We start from the raw sequence: 26961 nt of genomic DNA, 5'->3' as shown, positions 1-26961 counted from the left end.
TATTGTTATTAATCCAATTATTAATGTACTGCAAGACTAGCCTTAGGGCAGAGCACATAGGCTTGACATTATAAGTTTTGTTTTAATAGTACTCGAACAAATGCCTTAATGATTTTTAAAATGCAATTGTTTTTTACGCTTTGGTTTGTTTGTTTGTTTTTCTATTATAACTTGAGTGCATTCGCCTACCTTATGCTGATTTGCCAATGTGTCGGAGGGATGTAAACCTGCCATGTTCTGCAATAGCGTTTACTTTATTGCAATTTTTAGTATTTTTGATTCAAGTAAATAGTCGTGTCATATTTCAAGGATCCATATAATATAAACGCTTTATATTTTCCCATATGTTGAAGGTTTTTAATCATAGCTGCTATATGATATAAAGCTAGATAAACATCATACTAATTGATTTGTTTTTGTTTTCTTTTTTGTTTGGTTTGTTTTGAATTTTGCGCAGAGCTACTCGAGGGCTATCTGCACTAGCCATCCCTAATTTAGCAGTGTAAGACTAAAGAGAAGGCAGCTAGTCATCACCACCCACCGCCAATTCTTGGGCTACTCTTTTACCAATGATTGATCGTCACATTATAACGCCTCCATAGCTGAAAGAGCGAGCATGTTGGTGCGACTGAAATTCGAACCCGCGACCCTTGGATTACAAATCGAGTGCCCTAACCACCTGGCCATGCTGGGCCTCACACTATTCGAACACTGATACCATAATGGGAATCATTTCCCATATGATTCAGTTGGTCTATAAAAATATTATTTATTTAGTCAAACAATTCACATTAAAAGTATCCTAACTGACTCAGTAAGTAACACAGAACATGAAAGTTGATGTCCTTGAGTAATTCGTTTGGAGGAAGTATACTATAGATAGCAAGTTTCCTGTGATAACGTAAATAGGGAATTCAAAGGTTACTTAATATTAAAGTGACGAAAAACAATCCAAATGTGAATATTAGAATCATTACTTTAAACTCGGAAAATGATTAAACTTACGATGATTTTACAATTAAAATGTAATAAAGGTATTAACTGAAACCAGTAAAATGTTATTGTAAAACGTTAGTTTGTATAGAGTCACCCATAGGCACAGCTGTTCGACTGCGGACTCATATCTGAAGAAACCAGGTTTCGAATATACGTGGCAGACAGAGCACAGAGAGCTCATTGTGTAATTTTGTGATTAATTCCAAAGAAACAATCCTTTGCATAGAATACCAGTATTATTCGAGAATTAGAGGTGCTAATAAGAAATGTCTAAACAAAATAACCTCACAGTGGTATCTGAAAATACCAGTTTACATGTTTTCCTTGTTCTTCATAGAAAAACGTAACAACCTTATTTTGCTCCATAAGATGTTTTCATTAACAGTATCTGGTGATTTTGTTTGGTGAAAAACAACATGAATAACAATGTATGTCGCCTACCTGCAGATATATAGAAGTGTAAATTGATACAGTCTCAAAAGAAGAAACTTTTACTTTCTTTTGCTTTAGTTCTTCAAAAACCAAAGATGAGTTTTCAAACTTAAGAAAGTAACATATAGCAATTTTGATATATAAGGTTATACGAAAAGATCCTTGGTAAAGTATAGAACACTAGAATATATTTGTTGTTCATAATCATCTGTTGTCTGTTGAATAAACACACACACATAAATTTAATTACTTTCATGGTGTTAGAAAAACTAGAGAGAAGGCAGCTAGTCATCACCACCTACTGTTAACTCTTGGGCTACTCTTTTGCCAACGAATAGTGGGATTGACCGTCACTTTCAACCACGGCTGAAAGGGCGAGCGTGTTTGGATGCGACCGAGATTCAAACCCGCGACCCTCGGATCACGAGTCAACGCCTTATCCACCCGGCCATGCCGAGCTCCATCACAAACAATTCGGATAAAAGTAATCATGGATAAAATAATATACTTTTTTTTCAGTTACATGTGTGTTAACATATACCTTACTACAATTTATCTGAATTGTTCTCGCTCACGACTTTAAGAACAGCAGTCGTCATAAACAATTATAATTATTTATGTATTTATATTTGCTCTGTTATAATTACTTCAAGTTTTAATAAAATTTATCAAGTCAAATAGAATAAATATTATTATAATAATACAGGTAACAAACAAATGCAGTTACAACATGATTAAAACTGAAAATAAAATAAAGATGAAGAAGCTATAAATAAATTTGCTACCACATCAGAGGGCGTGCGATGCATTTTTGTTCCGAGTCTGCGACAAACCTCCTTAGTTTCAAGCGAGATGCTGAGACTTTCGGAGTTGAAGAGTTGTAATTGTTGTTTAGCGGTAAAGGCAAAGGTAAAACTTAAATCTATTTGTTACATTAAATTAAAAAAAAAGAAAAGTGTCAAAAATTTTCAGAAGTGTTTTATTTATACCCAATTCCTCCAATTCTTTGTAGATTTAAAGTTGCATATTGATAATTGTTAGTGTTGATTTATACGTGAAAAAACAACAACAACCAGTGTTCTATTGAAACAAATAGTATTAGTATGGCCCCCAAAAACAAATCATTTTATTACGCTTATAAATCGTTGTTTATTAACTTATTATTAATCAATTCCTAGAAAGAGAAAGAAGGAATTGAATCGTTCTCAGTCTGACTGCAGTTTTCTAATTTATGTAGATTAATTGTCCAAATACCAAAACGTTAATGGTTTAGTTTAAACTCAAATATATCGCTATCTTTTTTACTTATCGTAAAATAGAAACAAATACTGTTCTAAAAAGTTTAGAAAACTTGTGTGTTGTGTACTGTAAGATGTTGATTAATAACAGCTGTTTCATCAACCACTGTTTCACTGTTAGCAGCTGATTGTTTATATGAAAGGTATTACTGGGATGTATGTGAAACAGAAAGGACAAACCTGAACAAATTTGTATTCTGGATGATGTATCAGTAGAAAGAAAGTTGACTAATATAATTATTAAAAATGAACTTTTTTTTTCTGTATAAGATCTGAATTGTTTGGTATTAAGTTTGATAAAATTAACATTAAATAACAAAACCTTTTTTTTTTCAAGACTCTCCTTACATACCAGTTCTCTATTAAAGAAATGGTTAGTTCTCCAAGGGGCCATGGATAATTATTTTCTTAGCATCTCAAACCTTTAATCCATAATACAATAGCACTCTTTTAAATTTCTAGGCTCCGTTACTACCAATGAAAACTTTATAAGTTAATCAGTATGTTAGAAAAACTAAAACTGTCTCAGTTAAAGCCAAGCACAGCTATTTGAAATTTTAACTTTGAGTTCTGTTTTCTTGCTTATAGAACATAACAAATCATAGCTCTTTAGGATTGACAGAGCCCTAGATAATCTTCTAAACTTTAATAAGTTTAACTTGCCCTTCTCCTCTCAAGATAAAAGTAGTTGGAATCTTTAATATATTCCTTAAGATAACTCTTCCATTACTAAAATCATCCTAGTGCCTCTTCTTCGAATTTTTTGCAATAAGTCAAATATTTCCTTGGATAAGTAAACAAAATTGTATACAGTATTCTCAGTGATGCATAACTAGTGATTTTTAGATAGATAATTAACTCTTTCAATGTGTAATCAGCATATTTAAATACACCCTAAAATTTCACATGTTGTGCTACTAGCTGCAGAGCAGGGCTTTTGCTGGTTTGTGATTGACTTATCAACCACTGTTCTGTAATAATTTTCTTCAGTTATGTTATTAAATAGGTTTTCATATGTATGAAAATGCTCAAGTTATGATCCAAAGTATATTACCTTGCACCAACTATGAAACTATTTTGTCAGATATTTGTCAAGCTTACCAACTGATCCAAATCATTTTGTAATATGTTAACATTCTTAATGCAGTAAGAAATACTCAAGGGTTTAACATAATAAGTAAAGGCCTGAGTGCTATCCCTAAGACATTCCACTAGAAACAAATGTCCAGTTTGACTGTATTCCATTAATGACAATATTTTGCCTTTTCTTATCCACCACCTTACATTCCTATCAACTGCTCTTTCACAATCTCTTCTAATGTGATTGTTTTAGCTAATCTTTGCATGATGCTTTATCAAAAGCTCTTTGAAAGTCTAAGTACACAAAGTCCATGTCCTTTCATTCATACAAATAAGTAACATCCAGAAAGAACATAAAAACTAAGGCATGATTTCCCTTTGATGGATCCCCTTTGGCTTTTATTTATTATCATATTTCACTCTAATTTTGTAAGGCTTTTTGATCAAAGAATTTTTTCCAACTACAGAAGTAAGATTAATTGATCTGCAATTTCGAGGGCAACATTTTACCATTTATTTTAAAATAACTATACAATTACTATTGAACTATGAAAAATGAAAATGCTCGTGCATCTCCTTAAATTCCTGGGTAATATCTTGACTGACCTCTATTTTCTCGATCCTTTAACTTAGCATCAAGTAATTAATATCTACACAGTACAGGTCAGTTCCAGTATATTTCCCATAAAGATCATTTGCCAAATACTTGTCAAACTTATCAATCAATCAAAGTCATTCTGTAATATCTGTCCACCACCACAGTAGCACAGTGGTATGCCTTCAGATTTATAATATCACAAACCAGGTTTCAATACCTGTGGGCAGAGCACAGATAGCCCATTGTGTAACTTTATACTTAATCACAAACAAACAAACAAACTGTAACACTTAGATGTTCTTTTTCAATGTGATTATTACAGATAAGACTGTGATTTCTAAAGTGTGTTGTGGTAAGGTGTTAGGGGTGGTGTGAGAGCTTCACTAAACCAAGAATAACTAAGATCATAAATAAAAAAAAAAACAACTACAAAAATATTATATGTGGCAGAAGTTGTGTTGCACAGTTCAAGGTAAGTGGGTTAGTATGTTGTCAGTGAGAAAACTTTGGGTGTCACTGAGATAAGTAAGCAAATGGAGAAATACTGTTCCCAGGGTCATTCAGTTAGTTACGAGTATCCAGGAATATTGTATCATCCATTGTTAAATACACAAAAAGGACACTTCAAAATTCAATCATATAATCTTCTCACTATAACCTAGTCTTCTACATTCTTTAAGGGCTGAATTCCAATTTTAACATTTGTTAGTTTTAACATTATCAGACTGTAAACCCTTTTGAATTTTCCAACTTCTTTTTTTCAACCAAGTTCCTAGCTTTCATGCAATTTTGTAACCATTCCAACCTATCTGTTAATTTAATCTTAAAGTTGTCATTTTCAATTTTTCTAATTATTAAAGTAATAAAGTTTGATCTTTTTTGGTATTCTTTTCCTGTTTTTAGGAATATGAGTGTCTTGACTTAATTCCCAGTCTACCAAGAAGTGTTTGATGGGTTGATTTACAGTTTTCTGGTACTCTCTTTCTCTTAGATTCTGAATACAGCTTTGAACTCCTTGTGATACTGGGAATCTGTGTTTCTATTGAGCAAGGCTTAATTTCCACTAGTTTCCATGCTATGACAGACTAAGTCCAAAATCCCCAACAAAACACTGTAGTGGTTGCATACATGGAACCAAAATATTTGGTTACTGTTTTTCTAAAGTAGTATTTCTTCCATGGTTTTTGTATGTTAAACTTTTTGCTATGGTGTTGGCATAACATACACAAGTTCATCTATATATTTATAAGTATTTGCACTACAACTTTGATACAGCATGTGTATCTTTACAAAATTTGATAGACTTTTAGTAAATATTACAAGTATTTTGTACATAAAAAATTGCATTTTGAATGAAATATTTTTACTGAAGATTTTGTGAAAGTATTGAGTCTGTTTCATTGGTAGTCTGAGTGGTGATTTCATGTTATAAAAAACAAACAACTATTCATTGTCTCAAAAATTTTAAATATTTCCTTAATCTCCAAAACCTCCTAAATACTTTTCAAATGTTTGTTTGCAGTAAGACTATATTTTCTATACTCTATCTGGGGTCTATCACTTAACCATGTAACCATAAAAAAGCACAATTTGTATTTCCTAATTTTATATGTAGTATTATGACATTTGAGCTACTGAAACTAAATATTTGTATTTTCATGTTATAATACAATATATATGTAGGTATATACCTTTTTTTATTATATTGACTTTTCAGTCATGCCTAGCTAACATTAGATATCTTGCATTAACATGGTGCATGCAGACTCGTTACGCATAAAACATATAAAGATCTAAATAGTCACAACTTTGTGATTGTGCACCATATTTAATAAAGGGTAAACCTATCTGATTTAATGACAAGTTTATTTAGTGAACATAATAAAGATCTTATATTTACAAGTATTGCAACTCAATAAAATCATAGTATATCTATTAAGAAGTAAAAACATCATAATTTTAGAGAACCATATATAAACAGATACTGTTATTTAGTTGTCAGCGATCTCCAGTCATGCAACTTTTGTTTTGTAATGTGTGTGTGTTTGCATCTAAGTAAAATACTTGTAGATGATGACAAAACTTCTCCAAACGTTGTCCATTTGCTGTAGTGTTAAACTTTTAAGTTTCCTTTTTTTATCCATTCAGTCTATCTCTAAGCCATATAAGCTTATCTAGTTTATCTCAAGTTACTTGCCTTCTCAACGAAAACCTTTTGTCGTTTTCAAATGGAAATAATTTAACATAAAAATACTTTTACAACTCACAATTAAAAATGAAAGAAGTGTTGACAATATAAAAATCTCTTAAACATACACACACACACACACACCACACACACATGCTATTAATGTGATAGTTTAGTTTTTTATCCAATAATGTTCAAACCTTTTTATAGCTGTTTTCTAAGTTTTATTCATAAATGATGAAACCACTTGATGTGGCACTATGTCGAGGTTCCAACCAAAACCTGTACAAAAATTAAGAGAAACTTAAAATCAAGAAAGAGAATGTATTTTCAAAGAATAATAGGTTCTTTGTAGAAATAGTTGTTCTTTGAGATGGGCAGAACAGTTCTTAAAAAAAAATAATTGAAAAGTAGATTGTTTTATTTACAGAAAAATATTCTTTATAGCTGTGCAGAAATGAAAATATAAATTTTTTTCTTCATTAATTACACTTAGTAAGCTACACAAAATAACAATATTGATTTAAAATATTTTTGAGTTAAAATTATTTTAGTACTTGAAACTAATGTATAAAGTGCCTTAAAGCTAAACGAAATCCTGTTTTTTTAGGTACAATAGGTAAGAGTTTTTTTATTCTAAACTGTTTGTACATGAAATTGTATAGATCATAGTATTAAAACCTGTAACAATTTGAAAATATTAGTTAATAGCATTTCTGGGTTTCTCCTTACACATTTCTTCAATACTACTGTACTGAAACCACTGAATTTTTGTTAAAATTAAACATTACTTCGAGACATTTTCAGTTAACAGATTTTTATATAATTTTAAAGAACTTTATCCTAAAAACATAAACAATAAAATGCTTAAGTTTTGCCTGTAGGTTTACATCATATAAAAGATATTTGAATACTTTCATGTTTGGAGGTAGTTTTTCAAAACTTATGCAGTACATGATATATGACAAACAATACTGACAATACTGATGTTTATAAATGAAAAATAGGAATATTTTCAAGCTCCCTTGATAAACATTTTTCAAACATATGATTCATGAATTTTCAAATCATGTTTTTATTAAGAGATCCATATTTTGAGAAATGCCTTCAAAATGAATGATGCAAAATGTTCTAAGAGGATCCAACAAATTCATTGAGTAGCTCAGTCAGGTTATAATCCACATAATTCTAAGCATGTCTTCACTTTTATTAATGTGGTTTATGTAGATATTAATAGTTAAATTCAAACATTTCAAATTTTGTAATTGATATTAAATAGTTATATTTATTCTGTATTTTAATATTCATTAAGAGGATTACTATTTTAAACTTTTATTAAGTTGTTACACACAGTCATATCACATGCATTTACACTTATTGTGGATGTAAACAATATGAAAATAATCATTCTTTCAAGTACTATAACTTCCAAAGAATGAAAAATCAGTTTTCTAATAAGTATACAAGAGCTGTAGGTGTTGCTTAAGCAATAATAAATCCAAACATTTCCTGTACCACTATTCCTTATGAAGCCTTGTCAGCAAAATGTTGGCTGAAACAAGTTTTTATATTATTAACTGGAGAATAAACTTTACTTCGTGAAGGTCTCTTTTTGTACAAAATTATTGTTACCACAATGCAAGTATTTCTAAAATACAAATCCTGAATAATAGTACCAACTTTAATGAAAATTTCTCAAGTTTGAAAGCACTCAAACTATAGTGTCTGAAAATAGACAAAAAAAAATTGAAGAATTTACCATAACATTTATTATTGGTATTAAAATATTTGTATATACCTACATTGCACAAAAGAAATTACATAATGATGTTTACATTGTTTTATCTATTTACAAATAGTCACTGAGTCTTCAATTAAATTGTTATAGACTCCAACTGTGTTTAATTCATAAAAACAAAAAAAAGCTTCAGTAATTAATAGACCAACCAGATAAAAACATTGTCAAATATTTTGTATTTGGTACTATTAATTGTATTTTAATTTCTGAAACATATGAAATTCAAACTATGTAGGTCTGTACTTATATGAAATTAACTAATAATTAATTTTTGAAAAAGAATAGCTAGGGTGGAATGTAGTTTTTCTCCCTTGCAATTCTTCCCCAAGTAGGTGCTTCCTAATACTACATTAAATAAATTAATTTCCAAAAAAACAAAAACTAGATGGGATGAGGGTATGCACCCTCTTCCCTAACCTGTGCCTGCTTTTATAACATGTCATTAATTTTAAAAAAGTATGGCTGTTTACTCAAGTAAACCTCCTCATGCTTTTACTCGACTAAATAATACATTTATTTATTTGTGAAAGAAAAATGGATTGGGGTTTGGACCTGCCATGCCCCTCTCAAAGATCAGCACTTGCTTATAAAATATTAAAACCTTTGTTACACATTTATAAATTACAAAAATAACATTTTAAAAAGCAATAAATTTAGACTTTACTTGTAGAGCCAGAAAGTTGATGGGTGCTATCAGCTAGTTACTTTCCCTCTAGCCAGTAGTTCAAAATTAGTTAGTGGCAAGTTGCCTTAGTAACTTCACAATAACATAAGACAGGATGAGTAAATTTAATAACAGTGGGAATCAAACCTGAGACCTTGAAGTTATGAGTCATACTCCAGCCCACCCATTATGTAGCTTTGTGCTAAATAAGAAACACATAAAATGGAAATATTTCACTTACTTGAGTAATTGAAAACAGTAAATATTAAACAAATATCTAATTTTCATTAAATGATTACTTTTTGTGACATCAATTTAATTATAATTTTGATTGTTTGATTGTTAGAATAATCAACACTGATTATAATTAATTTATTGACATTCAGGTTAGTTGTAGTTTCAATCAATCAGTCATTACCCAGTTAATCAAAATTTCGATTAATTGATTAGTTTCTGGGACATTAATCAATCTAATCACTGCTCATCAATAATTTATTAAATTGCCCAGCTCTACTTCTGTTTGAGTTGTAATGGCAACAATAAACACATTCATCATAAGAATGTTGAACATTACAGCCATTTCTCTTGGGGACTTATAAAAATACTTCTAAAGCAAAATGAAAGACAAATCTAATAATAATAAATATCTGAAAATAATTATGTACATACTAGAGAATGATCCGAGATCAGGTTCAAGTTACTTAGACGTTTATACTTGTTGCTGTGAGTATGTACTCATTATGACTGGGATCCATAATATGTGTAATCTAAGGACACCACAAAACAATGAAAGAAATCATTCAGATCTTGTGTCTGTTCCAGTTTAACTCCAAATAAAATTTATATTTTTCACTCCTGTTCCAAAATTTCTGAATTCCTGATTTCATCACATTCCAGTTTGAAAGAAGTAAACCAACAGTTCAGATTTTTCTGATCAAGTCTTACCATGTTGATGGTGACTTGTATTATTTTCGTCAATAACATTACATAAAGGACCTGAGATACAGTAAACTCCAGATTACTCGTCACTCTAAAGTGAAGCCGTATCACTGTTTACACTGATAGAAGCACTTCTTGACTTCAGAAGCAGCAGTTAACATGCTGAACCTTTAAATGAAATTGGAGCATTCTGATTCTTATCTTTTAATTTTTTTTATTATAACTTTCTTTTTTACTTTAATTATAGTTTATAATTTAAAAAAAGTGGAACTTCTCAAAAAAAATTTTATTGGAAACTATGTAAAAAAAGAATCCTCTCCTTGTAATTAATCACATGTAAACAATCTTTATTTCATTTATGTATTGAACAAAAGTACATGTTCACATTTACAGTTTTCCAAATTGTTAGTTTGTACATAACATTGAAAATAATGTGTGTGTGTGTATGTATGTATAACAAAATTTAATTATTATTTTTTTAAATAATCATACTATCCAATCCAGATTCAAAGGTCATGATGGAAATTGCTTGTTGTAATATCACTCAAAAGCATTGGAGATATCCCATCCATAAGATAGTCAGAGAAACAGATGAGAAACCAGTTAGTCATCATGGTAAATTAATTAATGGTGCAGAGTTGAGTGCTTATGCCCACAATTTTTACTGCTTTTCACTATCAGTTGTGGGAAAGCAGTTATCCTTAGAGATGTATTAAAGCTAGAACCAGAAATAAAATAAAACCACCCTAAAAATATTTCTGCTAAGCATTACCTACCCTCCCCTGCTCATACTTGTATGTAACTTCACACACAAGTTCATGACCTACATTCTTAATACCTACAACTAAAGCCACAAATAAAAAGTGGCATTTTCATTAGGTGTAGAATTACAGTATCAAGAGTATTCAGGGCTTACCCTGGACTAAATTTTTCTGCAGCAAGGCTATTAGCCAAATGATTTTTTTGGTAGCCAATTTTAGCCAATGTTTTAGCCAGATAGGTTTGATCCGTATCCAACGCTCCAGCCAGTCACATATGATAAGAAGTCAAAGAATAAATGACAACTAAGTTCTTATCATACATTTTATTACAATGAATTTATCATTTATCAAATTTATTATAAAACAACAGTTTCACAGTTACAAAGTTCAATGTTTTTCACACACAAATCATTACAATAATGACATGGGAAGACGAGTCACTAAATTAAAAGTAACTGTTATTAAATGCTGCTAAACAGGGGTCTCTCTAGACTTGCAAACCAGGGAGAAGTTTTGCTCTAATTTTACAAAATTATGGAAAAGTTTACAGTCAATAGCATTCTTTTCTTCTGTAATATAATCTGTATAAGATGACTTTTCCTTGAGCTTACAAAGGGTGAGGTTTGGTCTGTTTTGGGAGATCACTTCTCCTAAGTCTCTCTGGTTAGAGCCCTGCTTAATAAAATATATATCATCACCAAACTAAACTTGACAAGTTTCAGTAACATTCATGCTGAAAATCTGACCACAAATTCATGACAAAATAAAAAAATATATCCATACCTTGAAGCATGTCATTTTGTTGTGTCTTACTACTCATTTACAGGTACAACTGGTGCCTTTGTTTCAATGATTACATTAGAATATGTCTGTTCTTTTTTGTACTCCAGATCTTAAAGGCACGTTTAAAATTAAAATTTCCAGTGATTGGACCATCTATTGACAGACACATGATATTTTCCAGGTTTCTAGTACTCACTGAATTCCTCAGACACGTTTTTATCAAATTCTGCTTACTAAAACCTCTCTCACAATCAGCTGTTGAAACTGGAGCTACCAGCAGTCTCTCTGCCAGTTCTGCACTTGAAGGAAAGGACTCTCTGTATTTTACTGCAAAATTGCAGAAACTTTTAATGTCTGTTACAGACTTGCTTCCACATGATTTCAATTCTTGTTTTGTTCCCTCATGGCCAAAGGTTGACAAATAATCATTGATTGTGTCAATGTCTGCTGAAATGTCTGTGTCTTTGAGCAGTGGGTTGAAGAAATTTGTGAGGGAAGTCAAAATAGCTGCATCATCATTATCTGAAAACCTGTCATTCAGACTTCTTATCATATTTTCTGTGAACTTATTACACATGTTTTTTGCCTCAGACCTTTGAACTGCGCTGTCTCTTATGGTATGCCCGCCAAACTGAAAAGTGTACAGTCCATCTGAATCTAACTGAGGCTCAACTGGCACCTCGTTCAGAAATTTTGACAGCATTTCACTAGATTTGTTTTGTTTCATTTCCTCCAGACACTCAATAGTTGAGGCAAGCAGTGGGTGAACTTCAGAGAAATTAAGATTTTTCCTCTGAAATGTTTTTGACAAAATGGCTTCAAACAATCAGCCAAGTAATGTGACACATACAGAAATTTGAATGAAGTGATGGGTTTATACAAGCTAAGAGCTTTACCAGAGGTCTCTTCCATAAATACAGACACAAGGCTGGAGTAGTTGGAAAGCAATGCATCTACTGCACCTTCAAAACTTAACCACCTGGTGTGAAAAATCTCTTTAAACCTCTCTTCTTCTGCATTGATAATGCTCTGCACTGCAGTCAAAATTACCATATTTTTTGATGAGTATTTAAAAACTTAAAGATGGAATTCATAATATCCTGGAACTTGGCAAGATATGGTATGCTGTCAGCTTCTGTGGCACAACTCAAAGCTAGTCTGTGTGTGATACAATGTGTGGCTGGGACACCTGGTACAAATTGCTTTAGTCTAGTAACTACCCCAGACTTTGACCCAACCATCACAGCAGCACCATCAGAGCTGACGCTACATAAATTTTTCACTTCAGTACCCTTCTCTGATAACATACTAATGACGTTTGTAAAAATGTTCTCAGCATTAACTTTGTAAAGTTCACAGATTCCAAGGAAATAGGTCTGTGGTGTTACTGTACCGAACTGATCCATCTCTAGTACACGGATGTAGCTGACAAGGTTCTTCTTTACTGAAATGTCTGTACTTTTATCAATTATGATGCTGAATTTTCCATTTTTGGCTAGTTTGTTTTTTAAATTTTCTCTCAACACTTCTGCCATACAATCTTGGAAGTCACTAATACTAGTGTTGTGTTCATAGGTAGTATGTTGGTCTACTACCAAATGCTGGAGCTGTGTTGCACCCTGGAATTAAAACAAAAAGAATAAATACATAAATAAATAATTTGTGGGAGTAGTAACTCTAGAACATGAATACATAAATCAGTAACAAATTTCATCAAGAACAACAGAGAAATTCCACTTGTAAAACATTAGCTGATAATCCTTCGACAATTTAAGAACATAAAAACTGTATTATATACATAATAAATAATTTGTGAGATTAGTAATTGTGGAACATGAATACGTAAATCAGTAGCTATAACAAATTTTTCATTAAGAACAAATAAAATCCACTTGCAACAAGAACAGAAAAACTATTCTATACATAATAACTTACCTGCATCATACATAGTCTGTTTAGATCTGGAATTAGGGAACTTGGTAGGTCATGCTTTGCTGCAAAGTAAACATTGTGCATTGCAGCTATGATGGCAGTCTCACTTTTGTTTGTGGCTGAGACTGTGGCCTTAGTAATCTCTGTAGTCAGCTTGGACGCCTCCATTGCATCTCTGTGGTCTGAAATAAATGATAAAAAAATGAATTACCTCATGCATCACAACATCTTTTTAATGTAATAACACTGCTAAAGTATTAGGAAATAAATTGACATGGGCATATTTTTTTTATTATATTTAATAATTTTATAAGTTTAACTATCCAAATAAGTCTCAACATTTACTCAGTCAATAAATACCTTTTGTTTTCTGATGCTTGGTTAGGTTCTCTTTTTTCATCACTGCACAACCAGTTGTGAAAGTGTTTGAGTTCTGTACTTTAATGCACAATGTGCAAAACATTTGCTTTGTAGAGGCTTCATATTTGAGCCAGTGAAATTCATTCAACCATTTTTCTTGGAATGATCGTGAACTGTCAGTTTCAGATTTGGATTTTTTGATGGAGGCATTAGACAACTTTCACTGTCTAAGGGGTGTTTGGCCTGCAAAGAAGCCATTCTGAGATCTGATGAATTTGCTGCATATTAGCTCAATTTATAGAGAATCTTGGAATTCACTAATTAACATTTAGTTTTTTTACAAATACGTGTTTATTATGGTACTAATCCAGTAACTGCTTTTAATTAAACTCACCGGACAAGCCATGGGCCATTAGATAATGTAATTACACATGTGAAAGCCATCACAATCTTCGTGGTTGTCCTTTAATTATAGCGCCGCTAATCAACCACATATAAATGAGTTGTTCGTGTCAAGCTGTTAGGTCGCTGTTGAATGAACAATTTTTCACACGTTTGTCAATCCTGACCATGACCTTGCATGAATGCAGATGGGTTATTGATTTTTATCTGCTTACCTCATACTTTCATTAAAAAAACGTTGATTTGGTGAACCAGTCTAACATTTTGTAAACAAACAGTGTTTCGCCGGTATATTTGCCAATTACAATTTTTTTTGTAATAATAGCCATAATAAAAAATAATAGCCATTGGCGAATATGGCAAGCAACAGAGTGAGCTCTGAGTATTTGTTTCAACTTATTTTCAAATGCACCATTAATTAGCAGCAATGGATTAATTAGTTTAAACATTATTAAAAAAAAAGTTTTGTTTCATCAGACTGTAGTACAAGTTGCAAAAGCAAAACAGTGCTGATAAATACACAAACACATGCCACACCTTGTAACAAAAACACCTTGGACATCAATCAAAGATGTCTAAATTAAATCTGCTAATGGCTGATATAGAGAAATAACCAACAAAGTTGAGATCAGGACTTTATTGTGTTCTATCACTTGAGAGAAAGTTGCAGACACAGGAGCACTACAAAACATCTGTAATCTGAGGATTGCAGGTTCGAATCCCCGTCACACCAAACATGCTTGCACTTTCAGCTGTGGGGATTTTAGAATGTGATGGTCAATCCCACTATTCATTAGTAAAAGAGTAATTCAAGAGTTGGCAATGAACAACTGCCTTCCCTCTAGTCTTGTGCTGCTAAATTTGGGACAGCTAGTGCATATAGGCCTCATATAGCTTTGTGCAAAATTCAAAAATGAACAAGCAAAGCATCTACTTTACATCTTAAATTCTTAACAGTCTAGAATTATTCATAAGGTTATCAATAATTAATTAAACCACACTTTAAAACAAAACAAAAAATCAAACAAAAACAACAGAAAATTCTCAGTAAAATCACTGAGAAAGAAAAGGAAATGTGTGATGTATTAAGATAAGAAAACTTCACATTTTCATAAAGGCATCTCTTTACATCACGAACAACTTGTTTAGGCATATGAAAAAAGTTTAAATATTTTAAGTTTTATTATTTTTGGTAATACAGTTGTAATAGCAACCAATTTATATAGCATATGATTGTGGCATGCACTGTACCACTGTTTAAAAAATATTTTCTTAGTTTGACCAACCCTATATTGGAGAAATATTTGTCATGATTTCAAATTTATCGAGTTTACAAGATAATAGTAAATATAACATTTCAGTTGTGCACAAAAAGTCCGATTTTTTTCAATAAAGTATTTTTACTGGAAATGGCCTGCAATTTTATAATATCACTCTCTCTGACTAGCCTTAATTTTGCATTTAATTTACATAACCTCAACTCTTAAATGAATATCAAGATTTTCAAAAATATGAAATGAAATTTTCAAAATTACATTTTATTCTAGAATTACTGCAGATAGTAACAGTTAGAATAATTTATCTCAACAGCTTTATGCCACTATGACCTGTTCACATTTTTTTTTTTACTTATTCTATTTTATTTTTCTTTGAACCTTGTCAAGTTACTGTTAAAAAAAAGCAAAATCACTCAACAAGTGCACAGCTCAAGTTAAGTAAAGATGATATTGCATAAGCAACTTGAATAAAAGCTTTCTCTGTGGAGTATAAATACATTTTTTATTTTCATTTAAGTTATTTTTACCTTTTAGACTTGTTAAAAAAAATTAATTAAAATGACATATGTGGTTACTTTATACATTGAGACATTTTATATTGTATGCTTTCATAAGCTTTTTATTTTCTATATCATTTATCCAATAAGTAATTAGTGTAGCCTTCATGTAAGCATTTTCAAACACAGGAGTTCAAACAGTAAAACAGCATGCACTAAAAATCCTGTAATTTATCTGGTTTTTAAAATCTACAAAAGGTTAAACAAATATCACTACTCACTGAAGTATGAATTTCTGAAGGTTATAAATGAAACATTGACAGGGAAGGATGAGTAAGTAATTTCAAAAGCAACAGGAACTTCTGTATTGGGTACAACATTTATTGATATTTCAAAAAATAAGAAGGTGGGGGTTCTTGTTTTAAATTATAGCCTTCCAGTATCTATAATTGATGATTATTCTGAAACATATATAAAGTAAGAAATCCTTAAATTAAAAATATTAACTAAAATATTGGATTATTAACAATATTTTGATGCCAAATATATTGACGCATATTGATAATACAGGTGTTTACGATACAAACTTGTGAAACTATGGAAAGAGAGACAACAGGCTGAAAGAGGCCCAAAAACATTGCTTTGAGCCAATACAGAAAATATGTATTTTTGATTCAAAAAAATTTTTTTAACCATTTTTGATCTAAATACATAGAGCTACATGTTACTGGTTTTCAAGATGCACACTTTGGTTACACAGAAAAAAGGAAGAATAATTTCAGTACAAATATACTTTGATATATTGACAAATTCCTAATACTGTAAATTAAGTCTTAATGATTTTGTGAAATATTTTTATAGCAATGTGTATTTTTAGTTACGTACTGGTTAAAATATGTATTTATCAGTAATGAATCAGTTATCTCAGTTTGGAGTGAAAAGTATTATGGTTGTCATGTTTTTGTTGTCACAATTTTAGGATAATGTAATATATGGTTTATATGATCGCCATGGTAACTTCCACAGATATATTCAAAGTTGGTTTGGTTTTAGAATTCTTAACATAAGCAGAACAGTGTGAACTAATGTTTTGTTATTAGCCACCTCAACTTGTTTTGTAATTGGAACTAGAGATTTATTTACTTGTCTCATAATCAACTGTATTAATAATTTAGAAGGTTCAAAACAGCAACTCTCATGGTAATTTCAGGGGATACAAATTTCAAGTGGAATAAAAAGTATCAGAACTATAGTTGTACAATTTTTGATATTTTACAGCGAGTAAAATCAGTCAAAATATATTTTTGAGAAAAACATGTAAAAGGGCTTTTTGAACATGAAATATTTGTACACTTGAATCTTAGGTTTATTTACATCAGAGATTTGAATTTCTAAGATAGGGATTTCTCTTGTACTTAATAGCATTGGAAAGCAAAAGGAATATTGGTCAGCCAGGGGAACCAGGCCCATCCAGAAAGAAACCTGTAACAAGTTGCACTTCACCTGTGATAAGCAAAACATGTTATCTTGTAACAGATAAGAATCCATGAACACACAGACCAGTGGCAGAAATTGTACACATGCCCTAACCAACAGTATGAAACATAACCATATAGAATCATTCTGAAAAAGCCACATGTGGTATATACATAAGATGCTTCCATAACATATCCATTCATCTGTTACATACCTCAAGCAGCTGGAGAATGAAGTACAAAGATGTATTGATTAAGTTGCATTGCCTATGGCCTTCTCTGTTGTCATGTATTAAATGGATTGTGGAAAGCATCAGGGAGGACTGGTGTGCTTTAGGCATAAAAGCAAACCCTTTTGCAATTGAACAGTCACACAGTTACTGTCAAAATGTACAATCATCAGACAGTGTATGATATTACATTGTGACATGGACTGCAATATGGTGAGGTTTGAAAATTGTTTCAACATAATGCACTCAATCTGTTCTATGTCTTTTTAGCCCAAAACCATCCTATAGCATCTTTCTGTTTTAGTGCTATGACATATTAAGAGGCTTTTTCAGGAATCAGTAAGAATCTCCAAAGAAATTTGGCATCATAAAATAAGTAAATTTTGAGCAGATACACAGATCCAGAAAATAACGTATTAAATAAGAAAGATTGGGGGAATCTGTCTTCCTTGTATCATTACACTAGTTGTAGACTTCACATTTAAAGGTATTTTCTGAATATGTTCTTGAGGGTATGTGTGGATGAAATATAAGAAAAGGAGTGATTTGACAAAAATTTTTAAGTGTGCACTAATGTAGATATTAAGTTTTTGGTACAATAATTCTATGAAATAACACTTTCAAACATTTTTCACCATAATCAAGAGTTGTTAATAATGTGTGAATGAAATAATTTCTATACAGTTTTAAGCTGTTTGGCTATTTCACAGACATTTAAAACAAAGTACCATATGTAGCATACCTCAGTGGCTCAGCAGTATGTTTGTGGACTTCCAACACTAAAAACCAGGTTTCAATATCCATGGAGGGCAGAGCACAGATAGCTCATTGTGTAGCTTTGTCCTTAATTCAAAACAACAGCAACCAGATATAGCCAAACAGTGTTTACAAAGTTGCAGAGGAATTATTTGGCAGTTACAGGAAACACAAAAATATTTTAATTTATATCTTCTCTGTAAATACTTGTACTCTAAAATATTTGTATTCATTGTACATTTTCTTGGAAATGATTTATTGAGAAGTGCTTTCACATTTCATTCCAATGTGGACAAAAACATTTGTAACAGAATTAGTGGACTGAGTGTCATAAAATTTATCATGATGAATAAAGAAACCAACAAATATTTGTAAAGTTTTGAACATTTTTGTTAATCTGATGCAAAGTAAATGTTTTTTGGTTGTGTTTCTTAGAATTTGGGAAATTTATTTTTAGATGTTAAAAATGTGTAATTTTTACTCTGTTTTAAAGATTTTGTTAAAAATTAAAGCATGGCACATGATATTTAGATTTTTTTGCAACACATCAATCCTGCATATTGACAAAAAGGTGGGCAGTTCATGTTAAAATTGTTTCATTGTACACATTTGGATTACGCATTTTTTTTAATAGAATAATATATTAAATAATAATAAGTATAATGAAGTGATTTCATTTGGGGGAACCTTACTCCTATTTTGACAGAACATTGTTAATTTATTATATGGGCATACAGTGTACTTCTGTACTCAAATATTTCATTACAATAACTTCGACCAACTGACAAGTTGCACAAATATTTCCCAAACCATCTTTAAATATATTTATGAGCATGCCCATCATGGTGACTAGGGTTAAGGACAGCAGATTCCCTCCTATTGGAGAGCTCTACCTATCCCATCCAAGGAATTTTTTCAGATTTTTAAATTCTCTGCAGGGTGACTCTCACTGACATGGAAGTGTTAATTTTTTCTCCTCATTCCCCAAGCTATTTTCATCTCTTAGATAGAAAATCATACAAATGTTGCTGATTATAAAACTATCAAAATAGTTAGGAAAACAATTTAATAATATGATGGAATATGACTATCTTGGTATGGTGGTGAATAAGCTATATAACATGTTGGTTCCCACATGACCCACCTGTGGATAGTGACAGTCTTCCAGTAAGACACACATGACCTACCGGTGAGTCGTGCTCTGACTTCTTTTGAAAGGATCTCTTATTGGCTGGGATGCAACAGCTACATATACATGGTGATCCGTGAAGGGGAGGAGAGGATCCCAGTGGTTGAGGGGTCCAACACTAATACACCACTTTGGCCTTGAAATCCTGTAGATGGACGGCTTTGGGGTAGCTCCCTTGGGTCAATTGGCTTGGGTCCAGATGGGTTAGAGTCAACCAAGTACCAGTGTTGGGTGTTTTCAGCAGATGTTGTGGACATTGCATCTGATGCTGGTGTTTGAGTATAGTGCTCATGAAACCCTGGCATTGCTGCAGTGTCCTTGTTTGACATTGTAGTGCATCCCCTGGTAGAGCTCCATGGTGGGTGGGGTCAGTGGGTACCAAATTTTCCTTTTGGTAATGTAAATAAAATAGTGAAGAAACAGTCCATAGGTAAATGACCATGTTTTGAAGATTCTGAGCAGCAATCTTCAACATCTGTAACACCTGTTGTAACACCTCATTTTCTTATTTTACATTCTATTTCAGACAAACCTTTAAGGCAAATGTCTCCCTTTTCCATTCAGGACCAGAGGGGCTTGCTGGCTCTCCAAAATCAGTAAAGAAGCTTTGATCTGGTGACATATTGGTGGAAACATCCACATCTCAACACAGTGAACTCCTCTTGCACTCAAAGGCAATTGGGGATATTCTGACTGAGCTTACACCTCATGCTACTTTGAATTCATCATGAGGAGTTATTGTTGAGAGGGATTTGAAGAACCTCCCCGAGTCAGAGATTCTTGATGGTTTCTCCACTCAAGGAGTTTTTGCAATGAGGCATATTTCCACTCACAAAGATGGAATTACAATGCCAACCAATATCCTCATTCTGACATTTACATCACCACATCCACCTGCCATCATCAAGGCAGGTTATCTTAATTGCAGGGTATGGCCATACATTTCAAACCCTCTCAGATGTTTCCAGTATCAGTGATTCAGTCACTCAAAGACATCATGTTGTGGTTCCTTGATATGTGCTCATTGGGGTGGCAAGTACCGTGATGTCTTTGAGTGTGAAACAGACCCTCATTGCATCAATTGCAATGGCTCTCACCCATCCTACTTTTGTTCTTGCCCTAAATGGTTTGAAAACAATTCATAACGTTACTTATCCTGAGGCTCGAAAGTTGCTGTCCACCACTTCATCTCAGATGTATGTTGCTGCACTTTGTTCCACTACTACAATGAGAGTGCAGATGGATCTCTCTGTGCCTCCAAAAGAATCGTTCTCAAAACAAAGTCTTTTGACCTCTGTGGTTAAAAAGTTGACGAATCAACTTCAACACCCATCTGTCCCTTACATACATTCCATCAAACCCCAAAATCCACATCCTTTAATTCCAGGTATAGGCATTTCCTTGGATACATATTCTTCCACCTCAAGATGCAAAATGATCATTTATTCATGTCCTCAGTCACTGGAATCCCCTTCCAACAGCAAAGACCTGCCCAATCAACCCAGGGCAGGATCCATGGAGGTCGATAGATGTAGTTCGAATAAACACAGTAAGGAAAAAAGACATGGTTGTAAACAGAAGGATTCTCCACCCAGCTTGCCTACACATAAATAAAACTGGCCATCTTGATACAGTGGAACTGTTGAGGTTTGCATTCTAATCTAGATGACATCAAAACACTGATTGCTTCCTACCATCCTGTATTCTTTCTTTACAGGAAACATTTCTGAAATCTGTCAATACAGTCACCTTTTGGTGGTTTTCTTTGTATAGAAATGACAGGCTGTGTGATGGATGAGTGCATGTAGGGGTGGCACTGTTGGTTGATCAGCATGTGCCCACCCTGTCTTTGCCACTTGACACACATTTGGAGGCTACAGCCATTCATGTTTCCTTGGGTCATACCATCACTGTTTGTTCACTCTACCTGCCACCTGAAGAGACATATCAATTAGACCTTGATGCTCTCATTGAACAGTTGCTGTCTCCCTTTATAATCCTTGGAGACTTTAATGGACATCATCACCTCTGGGGAAGTGCTGATATTGATAGGAGGGGTTGCTCTGTAGAGCATATGCTCTCTGATCACAACCTTTCTCTTTTTAAGACTGGTTCTTATACTTATTTTCATGTGCCTCGTCAGTTCTTTATTGCTATTGATCTCTCAGTTTGCTCCTCTTCACTATTCTCCAATTTTTTCATGAAGGGTTGACAGTAAATCCACAAGGCAGTGGTCATTTTCCTATAATTTAGAGAGAGACTGGCCATGGTCAATGCCACACAACCCACGTGCCCAGGTGGAAGCTAGATCAAGCAAACTGGGCCTCTTTCACTGCTCTTGCAGAACTTGATCCTACCATCATCTGTAAGCCAACAATAGACGAGTGTATGGCAGCAGTAACTGACTGTATTATACAAGCAGCTGCCTAATATATTCCTAAAACCTTGACACATTTTCCACCATATCCTTGTCCATTGTGGAATCCTGCCTACCACAAGTCACAGAAGGGTGAGAAACAGGCCTGGGATACTTTCTGTAGATATCCCACACTTTCAAACCATATTGCTTTCTAGTGAGCCCATGCACATGCTCGATCTTTGATTAAGTTCACAACCAGCATATCCTCTACCACCAGTTCCAAAGTCATACAGGACAAGATTTGAAAGGTCAGTGGGCAATATAATTCTCTCCCTCTCTCAATCTTGCTTTCTGATGGCCAGGAAGTAGCTGATGTCCAGAGCATTGCCAATACTCTAGGTGAAAGCTTTTGCTAGGTATATAGTACTTCTTCCTCCACCTCCTTCGCCATCAAGACTCGGGTAGAGCGATCACGTCTTTCCTTTCAAGATGATTATCTCTATGACTATAATCGTCCCTTTACACTTGTGGAACTCAAACTGGTTCTTCATCGGTCTGGCAGTACATCAGAGGGACCTGATGATGTACACTGTAAAGTGCTGCACCATCTTTCTCCTGCTTCTCTTACTATTCTTCTGAGTGTATTTAACTGGATCTGGCAGGAGAATGTTTCTCCTGATGCCTGGCACCAGGCTCTTGACCTACCTTTTTCTAAGCCTGGGAAGGATCTCAAGATTCCTTCAATCTATTGTCCAGTTGCTTTGAGGAGCTGTCTTTGTAAAACCTTAGAAAGGATGGTTAACGTTCATCTTGTTTGGTTCTTCAAATCAAATAACCTCCTCTTGCCCATCCAGTGTGGGTTCCGATAACAGAGCTCCACCGTGGACCACATGATTCAACTTGAAACATCAAAATTCTTTGAAATTGAGAAGGCTTATAAGACAGCATGGAGATATGGCATTTTGCAAGACCTCCATGTATGTGGGTTACATGGTCATTTGCCTATTTTTATTAAATCTTTTAATGGACGGGAGATTCCAAGTTCTTTGTGGGTTCAACACTTTCCCGTTCTTTTCTATAGGAATTTGGAGTCCCTCAGGGCTCACACTTTCCAGTATAAAGATAAATGCCATCACTGAACAACTCTCTTTCATTGTTGCAAATGGACTCTATGTCGACAACTTTCATGTCTCATGTCATGTCGTCAAACATGAAGTATATTAAGCGGCAGCTACAGACTGCCCTCAATCTTTTACCAAATTGGACCACAGGACAGCATTAACTACTCTCTAAAACCATTTGCCTGCACTTTAACTGCCAACAGGGTATTCATCCTGACCCTGAATTCGGTATCAGTGAAGTTGTGCTGCCTGTGGTTTCTGAGACAAAGTTCTTGGGACTTATCTTTGACTGTAAGCTGACCTTCATACTACACATCAAGTTGCTATGAGCCAAATGTACAAGAGCACTGAACATCCTCCATGTCCTCTTTTCCACCACTTGGGGAGCAGATCGATGCTCTATGCTAAAGATATATCCATGATGATGAAAAACCCATTTGTAGAGAAAATTACATATGTAAAAACAGCTGGTATTGGTAGGAAAAGCACAATGTAGAGGAGTGAACAACATTTCAATCTTTTTCGGTCATCATCAGGTTCACAAAGAAAGAAAGAATGATACTGACCGATAGCTGACCACATGTTTAAAGGCATTTGTGTAATTGAGTGTAGGAATGTAGAGGGCATGCTTAGATGTTGGATATATTTATTAATATAGGTATAAAGGTGTTCCTTTGTATTATTTTTTCTTGGGCTTGAGTTGTATATGTAAGGCTTCTTTAATTTTGCCTTTGTTTATGTTTGTTTATTCATTTAGTATTTGAGTGTTTTCTATGGTTATGTTGTGTTTATTTGACTTGCAGTGTTTGAAAACGTGTGAAGGTGACTTTTTATGTTCATTGAATCTGGTTTCCATTTTTCTACTTGTTTCTCCAATATAGAAGTCGTAGCAGTTACCACATCATATTGTATAAATAATGTTGGTGTGGTGTTTGTCAATGTACATCTTACATAGTATAGACCTTAGTTTTGTGCCTGGTTTTTGAATAAATTTGGTATTAACTGGAATGTCATATTTTGTTACTAATTTTTGCCAAATGTTGGTTATTTTTCTTCTGATGTCAAGAATATATGGTTTCCTAATTTTTTAAATGATAGGGTATATTTACTTTTGTTGGTTGATTTTGCTTTTTGTCTAGGTGTGTGCGTATAATGTTTTCTATGGTTTGTAGAGGAAACATATTGATGTTGAAGAAGTATTGTTTTATTTTTTCTAATTCGTCATTAATTTTATCTGGTGAGCATAGTTTTATGGCTGTGTGTACTTGATTTCTCGGTATGTTGAGTTTTTGTTTTGTTTTGTTTCATGTGCCACATCCCAAGGAATGTATAGTACAGTATGAGTGATTTTGTGGTGGATTCCTATTTAAAATTGTGTGTCAGTTCTTGTAATTTTGAGGTTAAGAAATTATATTTGATTGCTTTCTTCCTGTTCACATGTGAAGTTAATGTTGGGATGTGTAGAGTTAATGTGATTGAAAAATGTGTGTGTTTTGTAAATGTTAATCCCACAACTGTTTCGTCTACATATCTGTACCGGTATAGTGATGGATGTAATGCTGTGTTAATTGCTTATGTTTCAACTTGTGTCATAAAAATACTGGCTTGAACTGGTGATACTGGGTTGCCCATGCTTAGGCCATTTGTTTGTAAATAGTTGTGGTTGTTGAACATGAAGTTTGTCTTCATTGTAGTTAATTCTATGAAAGTTGCTGGGAAATGTCTATTGATAGGTTAGGGTCTTGGTTATAAAATTTTAAGGCTATCTCGCAAGGTTCACAAAGATTTGAAATTAAAAGTCTTTGAATGAGCTGGCTGATGTTACATATTTGGAGAATGTCCATGTTGTGTATTTACCAAGATTGTAATTAAAAGATTCATATGTGGACATTATTGGTTGAAGTGGACAATCTGGTTTAAGAGGTTTGGGGATGCTGTATATTTGTGGCGTGTATGAGTTGGTTTTGCATAGGTAGGAATAAAGTGTTTTTGAAATTGTGTTGGCTTATTTCCTTTTAGTAGTATTTGTTCAGTTGAGTTTCATTTGTTTTTGTTGGATTCGTGTGTATTGGTTTAAATTTGTTTGTCTGATAGGATGTTCTTCATTTTTTGGATGCATTCATTCATGTACATTATGACTATACCATTTCCTTTATCTTTAAGAATTTTAATGTTTTTATCTTATTTTAGGTTTTTAATGGAATTAATGTCTCTTTTTGAAAGTTTTTTTTTAGTTTTCTGTTTTGTGAAATTATGTTGATGGTTTTGTGAGAAAATTCTTTGAAAAACTTTGTATAAGATGTTGTTTTTAGGTATTTCTGGAAAATGTAAATTTTTAATTTTTTTCTGTGAAATTTGACTGTTTGATGTCAATAAAATTGTCGAAGTTGTCTTCTTTCTGTTGGTTGTTTTTTTTCTGTCTTTGTTTTCTGTGTAAAGTATCACAAGTCTCCTGGCTAGGCATTCTAAATATACTTTGATTTCTGAGGTTGGGATGTTCCCAGGTGCTACTGCAAAGTGGAGTCATTTGTTAATTAGAAGTATATCATCTGTGTCTAATTGTCAGTCGGATCTGTTAATTATGAGGTTAGTCAATTGTTTATCATGTTGGTGTCTTTTCTGTTTGCATCTTAGTTTCTCTAGTTTTTGTTGTGACAGATCTTTTTGTCTCTGTCATTCCTAGTGTTGAGTTGGTTTGTTTTATTGTATAAATCTGTAAATCTCTGGTTTAATACAGCATGCCAGTTGATGGTCTAGGTTCATTTTTTGTTTCTGTAAGTCATGTAGTTCTTTGTATTTCATGTTCAACATGGCTTTAGGTAATTTTTTCCTGTAAATTTTGAATAATGTTTCTGCATTAATTAAACTTTGTTGATAGTTTTACCTTTACAAAGTTAGAGGTTAGTTGTTCCTTTCTACATTGTTGAATGAAATAGATTTCATTTCTTCTGTTGATAATTTTGTGGTTTAAATTTCTTGGTTTCTTTGTTTGTTTTGAATTTTGCACAAAGCTATTCGAGGGCTATCTGCACCTTAGTTTCTTTAGGATTGTATGAGCATATATTGTTAATAGTGGTGTAATATATGTTACTTCAGATGTAATGGTTTCATAGATAAGTACAAATACATAAAGAAACACTATAGTCAAAATGAACATGAATAAATACATCCAAAAAATAAAAAACATCCTATCAGACACAAACAAATTTAAGCCAATACACACAAATCCAACAAAGACCCAAAATGCAACTTCACAAAATACTAATAAAAATGAAAAAAACTAACACAATTTCACAAACACTTTATTCCTACCTACACAAGACTGACTCATGCACACCACAAATATACGGCATCCCCAAATCTCATAAACCAGATTGTCCATTACAACCAATAATGTCCACATATGAATCTTTTAATTACAATCTTGGTAAATACATAGAATGGGCATTCTGCAAATATGTAACATCAGCCAGCTCATTCATCAAAGACTTTTAATTTCAAGTCTAATCTTAATCATAAAGTCTTAATGGCCAGTTTCGATGTTATATCTTTCTTTACAGAAGTCCCAACTGCTGAAGCCTGCAAAATAGCCTTGAAACTCTACATCCAAGATCCTAACCCATCAATAAATTTTCCCAGCAACCAATTAGCAACCCTCATAGAATTCACCACTATGAAGATGAATTTCATGTTCAACAACCACAACTATATACGAAAAAGGCCTAAGCATGGACAATCCAGTATCACCAGTTCTAGCCAATATTTTTATGACACAAGTTGAAACACAAGCAATTAACACATTACATCCACCACAAAACTGGTACAG

The 26961-nt window shown here is 33.0% G+C and overlaps 2 protein-coding genes across 5 annotated transcripts in view; one reads left to right on the top strand and one right to left on the bottom strand.

The window, feature by feature from the left end:
* Nucleotides 1-2253: 2253 nt before the first annotated feature.
* LOC143234087 (uncharacterized) lies at nt 2254-24971 on the top strand. 2 transcript variants are annotated; one of them, XR_013018516.1, is made up of 2 exons: nt 2254-2337; nt 5396-6885. XR_013018516.1 is itself a non-coding variant. In XM_076471142.1 (2 exons), exon 2 carries the CDS (start codon nt 20700-20702, stop codon nt 21267-21269), a length of 570 nt encoding a protein of 189 aa, XP_076327257.1. In that variant the 5' UTR covers nt 2265-2337; nt 17428-20699; the 3' UTR covers nt 21270-24971. The 2 variants fall into 2 exon arrangements, 1 of the variants encoding a protein (XP_076327257.1); XM_076471142.1 differs by lacking the exon at nt 5396-6885 and adding an exon at nt 17428-24971 and having other exon boundaries at nt 2265-2337.
* LOC143234085 (E3 SUMO-protein ligase KIAA1586-like) overlaps nt 11066-26961 on the bottom strand; it is a 29126-nt gene continuing 13230 nt past the window's right edge. For all 3 annotated transcript variants that reach the window (XM_076471140.1, XM_076471139.1, XM_076471141.1), the window contains 2 exons: nt 13473-13651; nt 11066-13156 (listed from right to left, as the gene is read on the bottom strand). In XM_076471140.1, coding sequence (XP_076327255.1) covers nt 12584-13156; nt 13473-13651 — 752 coding nt within the window. In that variant the 3' untranslated portion in view covers nt 11066-12583. The remainder of the gene's footprint in view (nt 13157-13472; nt 13652-26961) is intronic.

The sequence above is a fragment of the Tachypleus tridentatus genome, chromosome 12 (genome assembly GCF_004210375.1).
Source record: "Tachypleus tridentatus isolate NWPU-2018 chromosome 12, ASM421037v1, whole genome shotgun sequence".
Classification (NCBI taxonomy): Eukaryota; Metazoa; Arthropoda; class Merostomata; order Xiphosura; family Limulidae; genus Tachypleus; species Tachypleus tridentatus.
Note: the sequence above shows the minus strand (reverse complement) of the source record. Positions and strands in the feature narration are given on the sequence as shown.

Bases quoted from the DNA above. Each gene is read 5' to 3' on its own strand.
- LOC143234087 (XM_076471142.1), top strand. From the start codon at position 20,700: ATGTCTTTGAGTGTGAAACAGACCCTCATTGCATCAATTGCAATGGCT.